The sequence below is a fragment of the Arvicanthis niloticus genome, chromosome 6 (genome assembly GCF_011762505.2).
Source record: "Arvicanthis niloticus isolate mArvNil1 chromosome 6, mArvNil1.pat.X, whole genome shotgun sequence".
Classification (NCBI taxonomy): domain Eukaryota; kingdom Metazoa; phylum Chordata; class Mammalia; order Rodentia; family Muridae; genus Arvicanthis; species Arvicanthis niloticus.
The window spans coordinates 44487774-44501414 of NC_047663.1; the positions used below are offsets into that span (position 1 = coordinate 44487774).

At 39.0% G+C, this 13641-nt stretch overlaps 1 protein-coding gene and 1 pseudogene across 5 annotated transcripts in view; both read right to left on the minus strand.

Annotated features, from left to right (window-relative positions):
- The window catches only part of Ssh2 (slingshot protein phosphatase 2), a 258061-nt gene that overhangs the window by 115075 nt on the left and 129345 nt on the right, over nt 1–13641 (minus strand). For 2 of the 5 annotated variants that reach the window (XM_076936266.1, XM_034505804.2), the window contains exon 1: nt 1702–2009. The exons of the other annotated variants lie outside the window; for them this stretch is intronic. In XM_076936266.1, the coding sequence (XP_076792381.1) occupies nt 1702–1829 (128 nt within the window). In that variant the 5' untranslated portion in view covers nt 1830–2009. Of the gene's footprint in view, nt 1–1701; nt 2010–13641 lie in introns of those variants that run through there. 5 annotated transcript variants of the gene reach the window in all.
- On the minus strand, nt 11352–12242 carry LOC117710692 (U2 small nuclear ribonucleoprotein B'' pseudogene; annotated as a pseudogene).

Genomic DNA, 13641 nt, shown 5'->3' on the forward strand with positions numbered 1-13641 from the left:
GCTTAACAACATTTAGGTTCTGGGCTGGGGCTGTACAAACAGGATCACAGAGTATCTGTTCTTTGTGGCTTACTTCATTTAGCACAATGTCTTCAAAGTACATCATGTTGTAGCATATGTCAAAATTCCCTTTTTAAAAAAGACAGTATTTTTAAGATTTATTTTTAATATTTTTATTTATTATTTTAAATGATCTGTCTTTGTGTGGGTATATGCAGATGCTAGCGGCCTTGGATCTCCTAAAGCTGGAGTTACAGGTGGTAGTGAGCAGCCTCAAATGCGTGTGAGAAACTTGTCTTCTCTCACAGCCATACTACTCACTGTTGACTGTTGAATCATCGCTCTGACGCCAGGACATTCTTTTAAAAAGTGCAATAACGTTGGAGTGTATGTATGTAGGGCATTTTGCTCATCCATTTACTGTCTGTCCATGGATGGATCTTACACTGCCCCCTTTCCTTAAGTACTGATAAAACTATTCAGAGCTTGGTTATTAAATTTCAGATTATTCACTCCTTTCCCCCTCTTTCAGCCCATCCCTCTCACCTCTTTATAGAGTTAGGTAATTTAGTGTGCAGACTTTAGCGTACTGGGCAGTAAAGTCATTTTTCCCCGTTTGCTAATCTTTCTCAGGCGCTCCACCAGGAATCAGCATAAAGGAAAAATATGAACCTCAAATCAGTTTAATTCAATTGGGAGGATAGGACAGTTTATCAATAACTAAATTAGTAAATTAGGTATGAATGTATCTACAAATCACTGTAAATGGTATCCTCTGTGCTTTTAATAAGAGATAATGAAAAGTTTTTGCTGGACAGAAAGTGGAGAGGGACAGTAACAACTCTGCCGCTGGCCCACGGAAATCTCAGCGGGTGATTCCTCTGAAGACAATTTAGAAGGAACTCAAACACACTTAATTAAAACTACTATATTAAGTAACTTTAAAGCTCTCCTCTGGATTAAAGATGGAGTTTGAATTGGTGGAATTCCTCTACTTTCGACTTCATAACTGTGAGGTGAGATTAACCACAAGCTTCAGCACACAGCTCTCACAAGCAGGCAAACCACAACGGAAAGGAGTAACAGCCTGACTTCAAAAACAATGACGATTTAAAGATGCGTGTGAATCCTACACTTGAGTGATTCAAAGAGTACAGGAAGGCTTGTGTTGTATGGACTAGTCAGGAGGTCATAAAACTACTGAAATCTAATTTTCTGAAATAACTTCGGACTACAGCATGAATTTCTTTGTGTGAACCACAATAAAAACTTATAGTCAAATGTAAACTTAAATAAGACCCATTACCACAGTAAGTTGGCTGCCAGCAGGATCCACAGGATCTTGAAGCGTTTCTGACTCTATTCTGATTCTATCAACTATTCTCCCCAATCTCTCTGTGTACTACAAAGTTCAGCTGTCACTCGGTCATCACAGACGTCTAAGAGGTTAATCCATTTTTAGACTCCCTCAAGGTTCACCGAGATTCTTCCAAAAGATTCATCTGTTCACCAGGCTCCGGGACACTCACTGCCTCCACTAATCGCCCTACAGCTCCAACCCCACCATCCAAACCAGATGCATCTAGACCTCCCAGCAAGCACGCTGCGCTTTCGCCCTCGCTCGCTAGTTCGCGCCCCAGAATGTCCGGAAAAGCCGCTTGGAAAAGCAAACTTTCTGAGCATTTGCAGAGGCGGACTCACAGCTGGTTGATGGCGTTCTGTGAGATGACCGCATTGGCAGAGAAGTAGGGGATCATGTCGGGGGCACCGAGGCTGCAGGTGCTGGCAGGGGGCGCTTTCCTTTCGCCGGCCAAAGTGCTCAGGGTCATGAAGCCGGCTCACGAAGAACAGCTCTGCATCCTGGACCGGCGTTGGAATAACCCGGGCCAGAGACGGTGGTTCCCGGCGGCTGACCTGGGTCCGCCCGGGAGCTCCGAGGCAGCCGCCGAAGCCCCGGGGCTCCGCTCTGTAGACTGGGCAGCTCGGCGCTGCCAGCAGCCCTCCCCCACCCGCGTCCGGGGCGGGGCGCCTGGGCGGGGCGGTCTAGAGCGTCCGGAGGGTGGGCCTCGCCGACGCTCCGCCCCGGGGTTCCTAGCGCTCACGCGGATCCCGCAGGGCGTACGGGCCTGCTGGGTAAGGGGGCTGTGGGAGAGGCAGCCTGAGTGAAGGGAGAGTAATGGGCTGAGGAAATTTCTCTACTCTGAATTCTCAACTGAAAAGTACCGTCTCTTAAGCAGCTCTATGCACGGTAGCCTCTTAAACAGCTGTATGCATTGTACTGCAAACAAACTAAGTTTATGAATGGTCTTCAAAGTTTTTGAAGGCCTCACAAGTGTAAGTTAAATATTTATCACTAGTTTTCTTGGGTCCTCAAGGTGGAACTAGAGAGATTATAGTGTGTGAGAGAGCTACCTTTACATTGTGGACAAAATCTGCTAACCCTTGTAAATAAATATAGAGGCTTCAACAGCCTTAGTTGTATGTACATTTTGTGAAGACTAAAATATCCCAATGCCCAACCTATACATTGGACCAATTAAATTTTAATGTCTTTGGAACGAGATCGATAGTTTTCGAGGATCATCTGTGTTTCCATCTAAGGCATCTCCCACCAAAGGGCGTTCTCTGAAGCCTTACAAAGTTTAAGCCCTTTCCATGTTCCTTCCAGTGGGCTGAGCAGTACCTTTCACCTGATCAGGAACTAGCTCTGTAAAAGCAGCCTCTTTCTGTTTCAGGTCTTGGTTTTCAGAAGGGCCAGCACACAGAAGCACTCTGCAAACATCCTCTAGCTCTCCTCTTGCTCTTCCAGTCTTACACCAGAGCAAATATTTTAGGAATTAGTATTTTTTAGCATTTCTGGGTAACTGACTAAATTGTACACACACACACACACACTCACTCATATTCCACAGGAATCCGAAAGCCAGAAATTAGTAAACTTTAAAAACAATTTTACTAACCAATTAGAAAAGACTTTCAATGTATTAGAATCAAGAAAAACTCAAATCTTTGTTTTATATGAAAGTACAGGGAAGTTTGACAGTTTTCAATATGCTAACAATGAAAATGATCTGAACATAAACTTCTATGCCTAAAACTAGAATTACTTTTTTATTAGTTATCCATAAAACTTCAAGCTATTACCAAGGTAATGAGGGGCTCAGAATACTGTGAAGCATACAGAAGGTGGTTTCTATAGTTTCCTAGAGATCTGGCAATAGAAAAGACCCATGTGGCAAGTGAAGAGTTAAGGGAAAGTCTGGATGTTAAGAGTTTCATCATCATCCATCTCTAGGAAGGAAACGTTTTAAAGATTTGTTCAAGCTGTGTCAGCAGGCACCCAATGGCAGTGTAAGAAAAAAAAAATCTGCTGATACACCCCAAAATAAATTGCTTAAAATATCTGGCAAACTTGCCAGTTTGAAACTTCTTTCAGGCTGTAATTTATTACAGTCTCCTACTGTGGCAAAAAAAAAAAAAAGGCACTTTAGAATAGCATTAAGGTGAGCCCAGTTCCTTTCATGACACAGCAAGAGATGGGAATTTTTATTGAAGTCACTATTAAATGATGTCATTTAGAAAAGATGATGGCATGGCAGTCATCTTTATCTGGGAAAGAATTCAGCAGAAAATGTGTATTACTGTATTACTTGATTCTATCATACTCATTACACTAAAATGCTAGGGATAAAGAGTTCATAGATGCAGATTTTGTAAATATGTATCCTTATGCCACACAAAAATGTTCTTACAGTGATGCCCCAGAAATGCACAATCCTTTGGTTTTCCCTTAAAAGGCCGTTGTCAGCCATTCAAGTAAGAAGACTGTTAATACCTCTAATCTAGTCCTTTTAAATTCTCCCTTTCATAAATCCCTTAATGTCATCTGTAAAATTATATATATAATATATTGCATATATTATATATATTATCTTAAATTTTTGTTTCAGCCAGATGGTGGTAATGCAGGCCTTTAATCCCAGCACTTGGGAGGCAGAAGCAGGTGGATCTCTGAGTTCTAGGTCAGCCTGGTCTACAAATCAAGTTCCAGGACAGCCAAATCCCCAAATTTGTTTTGAGAGATGAAAATCTTAGACAGACTCTTCTCATATCAACTAAAGATTCTGAGGAGTGAGGTGTGGTGGTGCATGCCTACTGTACTAACACCTGAAAGGCTGAAGCTGCCGGATCACAAATTCAAGGCTAGCCTCCACTACATAGGCAGACTCCTATTAAAAACTAGCAAGCAGGGCCAATAAGATGGCTAGTAAGTAAAAGTGCAAGCTTGCTGCTAAGCATGACAACCTGAATTCAGTCTCTGGGACTCACACAGTGGAAGAAGGGAAATGTCTTCCATGGTCATCCTCTAACCTCAATACTGGCATTGTGGGGCTGTGGTGTGCCCATACCTGTGTACCCCAACCCCATGAAGCCAATACATAAGTATAAATTTAAAAGAAGCAAGCAAGAAAATAAATAGATTAAAAAACTCTGAAACATGAAATATATTTGGTCCACTTAAGACAGACACCTAGTTCAAATCGACATTGACCAGCTGTTAAAGACTTTGGTTTTAGAATTAAAAAACGGAGTTGAGTATTAGCTTAATTTATGAAGTTGTTTTGAGGATTAATTAAAAACAGTATATTTAAAAAAATAATTAGCATAAAGATCTACTCTTTGGCTTTAATGTTTGCCATATTAAGGTAAGGCTCAATACTGACCTTACTTTTTCACTGAGAAAATATTGGAGATGGATTTCTTTGTTTTTTTTTTTTTTTTTCCCCATAAATATTAAAGAGTGGTAATGACTCTGATATAAGAAGTTCTAGGGTGGAGCATGGTGTCATACATGTTTAATCCTAACACTCAGAAGGCTGAGACAGGAGAATCTCTGTGAGTTTAAAGCCAGCCTAGTCTACATAGAAAGTTCTAGGCTAGCCAGAGCTACACAGTGAGACCCTGTCTTAAAAAAGAAAGTTCTAGGGCCAGTGAAATGGCTCAGTAGTTAAGGACAGGTGCTGCCAAGGCTAATGACTTGAGTTCAGTCCCACATGGTAGAAGAGAGCTGATTCTTGTAAGTTGTCTCTGATCTCTGTGCATACGCACATACAGGAAAAAGATTAATGTTTATTCTTTTCAAGATACGTGGGCAAAAGCACTGTTTGGACAGGATGAGAAGTTTTTATTATCATAACTGGTTAGTCAGTTTCCAGTAATAGAAAGCAACTTGTATTTGTTTTATTACCTAGAAGTTGATGAAATGAATGAAAACTGAAAATACATAAAAACATCTCAGTATATCAGCAATTCATTTAGGAAGTTTTACTGTTACTGCTTATAAGTTAGTCACATTAACTCATTATCAAGCTTTCAAATAATAGCATTAACTTATGCAACTGTATTATTTAAGTACTTGATCATAAGAAAAATGATTATACTAAGGTGAGGGCTTCTTTGTGTTTCGATGTTTTCTCTAAGGGTTTGATCTAAAGAAATAAATAGTAAATTAATCCCTTGAGTGTCAAAAAGAAGAAAACCAATACCTTAAATGTTACAAAACAAAAATCTTGTTACCTGGAGTAACACAACCTGCTGTCTCTTGTTAATCTGCAAAATGCCAGGACAAAACTCTCAAGATAATACCCCCAATTTCAGATTTATTGTCCAGACAGGACTAAGAACTATCTTACTACACTAAGTCAAAGGCATTCTTTAGACAATATAATACACCAAAATGTTAACAATAGCTCTGTAAAGCAATCATGTTTTGTGAGTATTTTGTTTTAAATATCTGACAACAGTTTTAAACACTTGAGTTGAACAATGTTACCAAGCTTTTATAATCATCTGCATAGAATTTCCCACACAAGAGCAATGTGGAATACTGAGAAGATCTGCATCTCAACAACAGAGAAAGGATCTCTAAAGCATTCATCCCGCCTGGTCTTAGCCACCATATGCTCCTGCACAAGGTCGTGCTGCAATCCTGCTTTCTTCAGGTTACAAAAGCCTGACACTTCCATTGTTTAGTAAAAATAATAGGCATTTATGGATCACTTTTCACATTCAACACACTTCACAAAACATTAACTATTTAGTTCCTGCTCTATCTCTTCATTCTGCTTTTTAAACCACTTAAAAGTCATAGTAACATATGGCAGGTGTCACTCCCAGCCCCAAGAATCCAGAAAGGTAAGAGAAAAGTCACTTATCTCTGTCATGTCACTTTTAGGTAATTACAACTGTTTTCAGAAAATGTCCTCACATATGCAAATATGAGTGTAGCTGTCCTTTAGGAAGATCGCATGATAAATGCACACACAATGGTATGATGTGTTTTATTTTGCTTCTCATCAACATTTTTCATCATATCTTGGGTATCGTCTTGTGGTTATATAAATCTACTTAATTCTATTTGTTTTAGAGACAGGTTCTCCCTACATAGTCCTGGCTGTCCTGGAACTCACTATGTAGATGAGACTGGCCTCGAACTAAAGATACCAGCCTGTCTTTGCTTCCTGTACTACAATTAAAGGAATGCACCACCACACTTGGCCTACCTAATTCTTTTAAAGGAACATGTTGTATGATCATATATAATGTGTTTAAATGATTCACTGCTGATAGGTAGGTATTTGTTTCTAGTTTTTAATCACTGAACATGCTTTTATACTCTGAGGGAGAAGAGTCAGCTGGTGCTGTGGATTAAACCCAGAGCTGCACAAATGGCAGGCTTTGTAGTTTTTCAAAATTTTGTGCATACTTGTGAACATAATTATTACATGGATACTTAAAGTAGAACTGTAGTTAGTTAAACATATTTTAAATTTCTTAAATGTTTAGTCTCTCCTATCCCATGAACTAGTAAATTAACTTAGGGCCCAAGATGGTCTCCTGTGCAATAGTCTGCCTATTATATTACAAATGAAATATACTGAGTGCTAAGGAGAGAGTTCAGTCAGAAAAGTGTTTGCCTTCCAACCTGAAGATCTAAATTTGAATTTTAGAACCACACATTAAAAAAAAGTCAGTGTATGTAATTCTGACACTAAGGAAGTGAAGTTAGGGGATCCCTAGTGTTTGCTGGCTGGCAGCCTCATGTGCTGAATTCCAGGCCAGTGAAAGACTATGTCTCAAAGATCAGAAAAAAAAGAGAGAGAGAGAGAAAGAGAGAGAGAGAGAGAGAGAGAGAGAGAGAGAGTGTGAGGGAGAGGGGGGGAGAGGGGGGGAGGGGAGGGGAGGGGAGGGGAGGGGAGGGGAGAGGAGAGGAGAGGAGAGGAGAGGAGAGGAGAGGAGAGGAGAGGAGAGGAGAGGAGAGGAGAGGAGAGGAGAGGAGAGGAGAGGAGAGGAGAGGAGAGGAGAGGAGGAGAGGAAAAAAGAGGAGGCAGATGGCACCTGAGGAAATGATCCCCTAGGATGTCCTCCAATCTCTACATGTTTATGTACAGATAGATAGGGATGCACCCTCTCCCTAACACAGCAGAAGAAAACACTGCAGGATTGTGTGATGTATTAGGAAAGTAAATAGGCTATTAACTGAAACTAGGGGAAAAAATACAAGATTATAGAGTGAAAACACTGGGACTGGGAAGATGGCTCAGTGGTTAAGAGCACATGTTGCTTTTCTGAGGACCTTCACTCATATCACAACTGCCTGTAACCCCAGAGGAACCTGACACCTCTGACCTCTGTGGGTACTTCCATGCATGTGCAAAACTTCCCAATATATAATTAAAATAATAAAAATAAATCTTTAAAAAAAGAAAATATTATAAAAAAGATATCATGGATTATTTATTCCAAAGAATTACTTAACTATAATTCAATATAATACATTTTATTATAATTTTATTTTTGAGAATTTCATATGTGTATACAATGAAATATAATCAAACCCACCCCCAATTTTCCACAGCTCTACTGTATTCCTCCTAGAATGTTCTACACAATTTAAACTACCTTAAAGATAATATAAATTCACACTTTATTTTAAAATAGGGCTGGAGAGATGGCTCAGCAGTTAAGAGTACTTGCTACTGTTGTAGAATATCCAGGTTCAGTTCCATGCACTCACATGGAGGCTTACAACCATCTGATAATCCAGTTCCAGGAGCTCTGACACCATCTTCTGCCTTCCTTGGGCACCAGGTACACATACATGCAAGCAAATACTCATATACATAAAACAAAAATAAATCCTTTTTAAAAAGATACTTTAAAATACAATCAATGCTATCCCTCATGCTATATAAGATAGGTGAATGAGTCAAGTATGACCTAATACTAAGAGTATAGTAAAATGGAGTGAGACAGAGAGAAACTGGAAGTGAGCTTGAGAGTAACAAAAGATGGAGAGTAGAGGAGCTGATAAGACCTTGAAAAAGGGAAATAATAACTGACAGGATGAGACTCATTGAGCTGACATTCAGTGTACTCCATTAAAACTTCACATGCATTGGAGTTGGAGAGATGGCTCAACAGTTTAAATCAGCTGTTGCTCTTGAAAAGACCCTGGTTGGGTCTTAGTACCCATGAGGCAGTTCATAACTATCCATAGCTCTTGTTGCAGGGGATCCTATGCCTTCTGGCTCTATGAGCACTAGGCATATTAAAAATTCAGATGTATTATCTCAATTCTCAAAAGTAACTTACTGAATTATTATCATTATGAGGTTCACAGAGGTTAAATAATGTAAGCATACATATCAGTATTTCATATTTATTGTATGTATATGAGCATTTTGCCTGCATATGTATGTTTGTGCATCACTTGGTGCTTGGTGTCCTTGGACATAAGAAGAAGGTGCTGTTGGATTCCCTAGAACAGTTGTGAGCCACCATGTGCATTCTGGGAATCAAACTTGGGTCCTTAGCAAGAGCAACAAGTACTCTAAATTGCTAAGCCATCTCTACAGTTTCCACAGCACAATTTCAAACTCAGCTAGTCACCCTGGCTTCAGAACTTGTTTCTCTCCCTTTCACCCTATTTTTTTTTTTTTTTTTAAATATTTTTTTGGGGAAGGGGAAGGATAGATGGTGTCATGGTGCATTCATAGAGGTCAGAGGACAACACACAGGAGCAGGTTCTTTCCCTCCACTTTGTGTATCCTAGGGTTTGAACTCAGGTTGTCAGTCTTGGCAACATGTGCCCTTACCTGCTGAGCCATTTTGCTGGTCTGGTTTTGTTTGTTTTTAAAGAGAGGGTCTCTTTATGTAGGCTGGTTTAGACTCAAATTCAGCATTTCCTGTCTCAACTTCCTGAGCCTGTGCCACCATACTCAGCTAGTTCAATGGTTTTTGTTCTCACCTATCTTCAAGCCTTACTATTTTCAGCATTCAAACTGCTCACTATTAATGACCACTTTCATCTAGATCTTCAAGTTTATCATGTATAATATATGTTTAAGGCCTACTTCATCTCTCAGTTCTCAAATACTTATAAACCCTCACTGGATTCTTACTCTTGTTTTGAAAGAGTGTTTCATGTAATCCAGGCTAACCTCAAACTTTCTATGTGGCTGCAGATGACCTTGAACTTCTGATGTTTCTGTCTCTACCTCTTAAGTGCTGGGATATAGGAGTGTGCCTCCATAATTTATATGGCATACTGGTTTTTATCACAGGATTTGTATTAGCTAAGGAAGCTAATTATCACCAGCTTTATTTCAGAGATAGAATGAAACTGCAGGCCTAGACGGTAAGGACCCAAATTTACACAGTAGCTATCAAAGTTGGGATTTGAAAGTAGGTCTTCCAGTTAGGTCCAATGATCAGTTCGAGGTATACTGGGTGGTATTAGATGGTTCTAATTTAATCTCCTTTAGGATTTAAAACTATGTTATTCAAGATGGGCATGGTGCTTTACACTTGCTGTCTCAGCACTGTAGTGTCTGAGTAGGAAGGAGGTACAGCCAGACTGGCTCAAAAAGCAAAACCGGAGAGCTGGAGGGATGGATCAGTGGTTAAGAGCACTTGTTGCTCTTGCAGAGAATCCAGGTTTAGTTGCCAGCTCACAATCATTTATAACTCTAGTTCCAGGAGACCCAATACCCCTTTCTGGCTTCCTTGGGTACCAGACATGCACATGGTGCACAGATATACATGCAGGTAAAACACCTACATTTACACATAAGTAATAAAAATAATTAAAAAAATTTAAGACAGCTGTGGTGTTGTGTACTTTTAAAACTATCACTCAGGAGGCAGAGGCAGGCAGATTTCTTTGAGTTAGAGGTCAGCCTGATCTATATATTGAGTTTCAGACCAGCCAAAGCTATGCAGAAAGAACTGGTCTTAAAAAAAAAAAAAAGCAAAACAAAGACATATGTTGCTCAAGATCTTATTCTTTATCATAGACCACATAATATAAACACACAGTTATGTATGATAAGATATGAAATATATATGAATCTTCTAATTGTTGCCTGTGTATCTTACTTCTCTACAAAAGCAAATCAAACATGGCCAGTCTCTGGAGGAATATACAGAGTAGCCCAGTGCACATTCTGCCTAGATGACGTCCTTTTATACCACAGCACACTGTATCTTTCTGGAGGCTGTCTTTTTACACTTACTCACTCATTAGGCCCTAGAAACAAATATTTCCCAAGGAACCCATACATTAATTACTGAGGTGCTTGTCCTTCAGAGTTCATACTTGGTACCTAAAGTTCCTCTTCACCTCTCCCCACCTCATTCCTCACCTGCTGCTCTTGCCCTGTAAATGGATGACTTTTCATACAGATAATCCCAGAGAAGGCCTGGAATATGACCCAGCAGGCAAGGGCTTGATTTTATTTTTAAGCCTGGCCCAGACTTTCAGGAGCCAAAAGTTCAAATTGCAGCAGGACTGATTCAGCCCTTTCACAAGCAGTTTAGTGCTATGCAGTTTACTTAGAATGGTCAGGTTTCCTGTCCCTGGCAGAGCAGCATCATTATCTCTGAGCCCTCATGTATCAGCTTCCCTGGCAGTATTTCACTTGCTATGTCTTTTACTTTGAAATCAAGTGGACATGCAAAAATCACACACTTATACAACTATGTGGTTTGTTTTACCAGCCATGTCCCATATGTTCAAAGACTTTAATTAAGAACAATGCTTATCACCATATTACTCTTGAGTCAGGCAAAGCCAAGGAGTATACGAGGTGTGTTCCTTAATTCTTGTAGAAAGTGGTCACTTTAAAAGTGGTCATTTTTAGCTGGTCCCTCAGTTAACTTGGGCAGAGACATCTTTTGTCAGAGTCTGTCCATCCGCCTCAGCTAGAAGGCCAATGGGACCATGAATCTTTTTTTTTTTTTTTAACAAATACAAGTTTATTATACAAAATTAAGGCTCCATATTTCATAGTTCAACAAAACGAAAAAAATTAGGTAACTCTTTTCCCAAAACTTCATCTTCACTTCCAATCATTTAAAATGACTTGATCAAATGTGATCAAAACAAACACTATAAATAATAACCAAGTCCTTGAACACTGGCATCCCACATGTTATTTTTTGGCATAGGTAATCTTCATGGCATGGGACGGTGTGATCTTAAACCCTTGCAGAGCATCTCTGGCAGCTCCAGCCTGCCCATCATTTTCAAATTCTACAAACGCTATGTCATGTCTCCCCAGTACCAAGCGAACTTCCTTGAAACCAGGGAACTGATTGAACAACATGGATAACATCATCTCATTCGTCTCCTCTGGTAAGTTATTAAGGAACAGAATATAGTTTGGAGGGTAATCAGGGACCTGAGGATTCGGCGCTGCACTTCCTTGGGTATTAGCTGAATTTGGTGTGCCCTGACCAGGCTTCTTGTTTGCAGCTGCTGCAGATTATTCCATGGTCTTAGCTTTCTTCTTTTCTTTTTTCTTTTCCTTGTCAGCGAAAGTACCACGCATTTTAGATATTATATCAGAATCTGTTTTTGCATATTGAATTCTCAATGGTTTACCATAAAATGGAAATCCTTGTAACTTTCTTAAAGCATTTGTGGATGAACCCAGTTCCTTAAATATAACAAAAGCCTGTCCCCTCATCTTCATGGTCTTTAAAGCCACAATATCTACTACGTGTCCAAACTGAGAAAACAGGGCATACAGAGATCTCTTCAATTCTTCTTTTTTAATTTTGTCATTCATGTTGTTGATATAAATCGTGTGATTTGGTCTGATATCCATGTTTGGGTAAAACCCTTCAAATAGTCTGAAGCCCGTGAAGTCCGCCAGGACCATGGATCTTAAGTGAAGTAAAAAATACTTTGCAAGGGAAATGAAAACTAAGTAGCAAATCTTTCTTTTCATTTTTAATTGTGAAATATTTCATACATGTATCTGTTTATATACTAGTCAGATATCAAGAGATATATTTTAACATTTTACTCTGTGGATTTTAAGAAATGAAACATTTATTTAAAAGCTCTGGTAAGCTTTTCTGAACTCATTAACCCCTCTCTTTGTAAGTAATTACACTTGAGTTTGGTGCTTATCTTTCTCTCCATATTGTTGTATATTATGCATATGGTAATCTTTAATATAAAACTCATTCAGAAAATCATTGCGTATAAAGCATCTAAATGATGTTTTTAGTGTTCTTTAGGTTGACATACAAAATACATATAGAAATGTAAACTGAAGCATTTTTCTTGTTTAAAAACTTTTAATCTAGAAGAGGCCAATAAGATGGCTCATTGGGTGAAGGTGCTTGTTGCCCACCTTATGAGTTTGATTCTCAGGACCCCATGGTTGAAGGAGAAAACTGACTACTGTAAATTGTCCTATGATCTCCACATGCATGCTGTGGCACCTCCATTTCCCATGCCTCCCCTTTCCCAAAGACATGCTACATACACACAATAAAGAAATAAATATACTAAACAAACATGGATAGATGAATAGATATGTAACAAATCAAATACAGCAAAATGTCAGTTATAGAACCTAGAAGTTGTATTTGGGTGTTTACTGTATAACTCATTTGTTTGTACACTTTACAATTTTTAAACAATATACTGGTGAAACAAACTGGAAATAAAGGCTAGAGACCTACAATCCCACCACTGGAGAGGCAGAGGCAGGAAGATGACCACGAGTTCAAGCCATCTAGTGTTATAGAGGGTCCTCTCTCAAAACAAACAAAAATACTAAGGAAAAAAACCTACCTCTATTTCCTATGCTGTCTAAAAGTCTTAAAGGGTATTAGCTGGTTTCATATATTTAAGGAACTAGTCTGCTACAGGAAAGCAATAATTAGGTTTGATAGTTTAATTACTGTTTGAGTTCTCTTGCCTTATGGTATTTAATAAAGAAAAGGGGAAGAGCCTAGTTCCTTCAAGATTTATTTTCACAGTTATGTCTTGGAAAACAGTTATTAATCTTTTATTTTACTAGCCTTTTTTTGAAAAAAGTCATGATAATGATGAAACCCAATACTGAAAACTGGCTTATGAGCATCCTCCTAAGTGTTTTGTTTATTTCTTATATAGTACACAGTGTTTTTCATTAATAATGAATGTTTTTTAAGAAAAATAATGAATATTTTTGGCCTTTGTGGTGGTTTGAATAGGAATGGCTCCCATAGACTAAAGTCTATAAATGCAGGGCCCATAGGGAGTAGCATTATTAGGAGGTGTGCCTTGTTGAGGTAGGT